The sequence below is a fragment of the Egretta garzetta genome, unplaced genomic scaffold (genome assembly GCF_000687185.1).
Source record: "Egretta garzetta isolate BGI_Z169 unplaced genomic scaffold, ASM68718v1 scaffold445, whole genome shotgun sequence".
Lineage (NCBI taxonomy): Eukaryota > Metazoa > Chordata > Aves > Pelecaniformes > Ardeidae > Egretta > Egretta garzetta.
Genome location: NW_009259855.1, coordinates 75,684 through 76,627, shown reverse-complemented (window position 1 = coordinate 76,627; position 944 = coordinate 75,684). Strand labels below are relative to the sequence as shown.

The 944-nt window shown below is 48.2% G+C and overlaps 1 protein-coding gene across 1 annotated transcript in view; it reads left to right on the top strand.

The window, feature by feature from the left end:
• NHS (NHS actin remodeling regulator) overlaps positions 1–944 on the top strand; it is a 27,580-nt gene that overhangs the window by 26,164 nt on the left and 472 nt on the right. The window contains 1 exon segment of the mRNA XM_035895490.1: positions 798–944. This exon segment is cut by the window's right edge and continues 472 nt beyond it. Within this exon segment, the coding sequence (XP_035751383.1) occupies positions 798–944 (147 nt within the window).

Sequence of the window (944 nt, the reverse complement as noted above, 5' to 3'; positions counted from 1 at the left end):
CCCCAAGGCTTTGAATTCTTTTTTGATCACCCTCAGGCTACTTGCTGCAACTTCATCAGCTCCCACATGGAAGAGCAGCAAGGGATAGTAGTCCGAGGGTCGGACCAGGCTAGGAAGTTTCCTAGTGATGTCTCTAACCCGGGCTCCTGGGAGGCAGCAGACCTCCCTAAGAGCAGGGTCTGCCCGGCATATTGGTCCCTCTGTTCCCTTCAGATGGGAATCTCCCACTACTATTACCCGCCTCTTCTTCCTCGTGGATGCTTTACAGATAACAACATCAGGCCGTTCTCTCTCTAACGAGAGACGTGTCTCCAAAGAAAACTACCCACAGTGGTTCCTGCCTTCTGCCCACCAGCTCTGTTCTCGTGAGTGAGTCGTTGTAGCGAGAATGATGAGAAGGCATCTCTTCAATTCTAGACTATTTTGTATTCAGCTGAAATTTGCGATCACAACTGAAATTACAGATTTCTGATCTTGAATAGGTTACGCTGAGTATTATTACTACCTAAGCCTCTGTATGCATTGTCCTCTTTATAAAGAGCTGCTTGTGCATACATTGGTTTGGAAGAGCTGGGTAAGGGTGAGGGAGGCTCTGTGGCTCAGTGCCTCATTCATTGCACAAGAGCTATTATGGCTTAAAGTGCCGTCAGTCACTGCTAGCCTCCGATATTCGATAAAGGCATTACGAGAACTCTAGCTAATATAAAAGCACGGTCAGTCTGTGAAATTCCAGACCAGCATTAAGTGTTATTCTACAAAGATAATGTATGAAGGAGTGTTCCTTTGTGGTTTTACAGATCAAAAAGGAAAGTTCTCGGGAGAAAAGATTCTGGAGACCTTTCTGTGAGAAACAGATTGAGAGCTTCATCTGGGACTAGCAGCCAGCCCCCCACCAGCAGCACGCTGCCCACCCGCAACGTGCCACCGGCTGGGAGGCGGGCGTC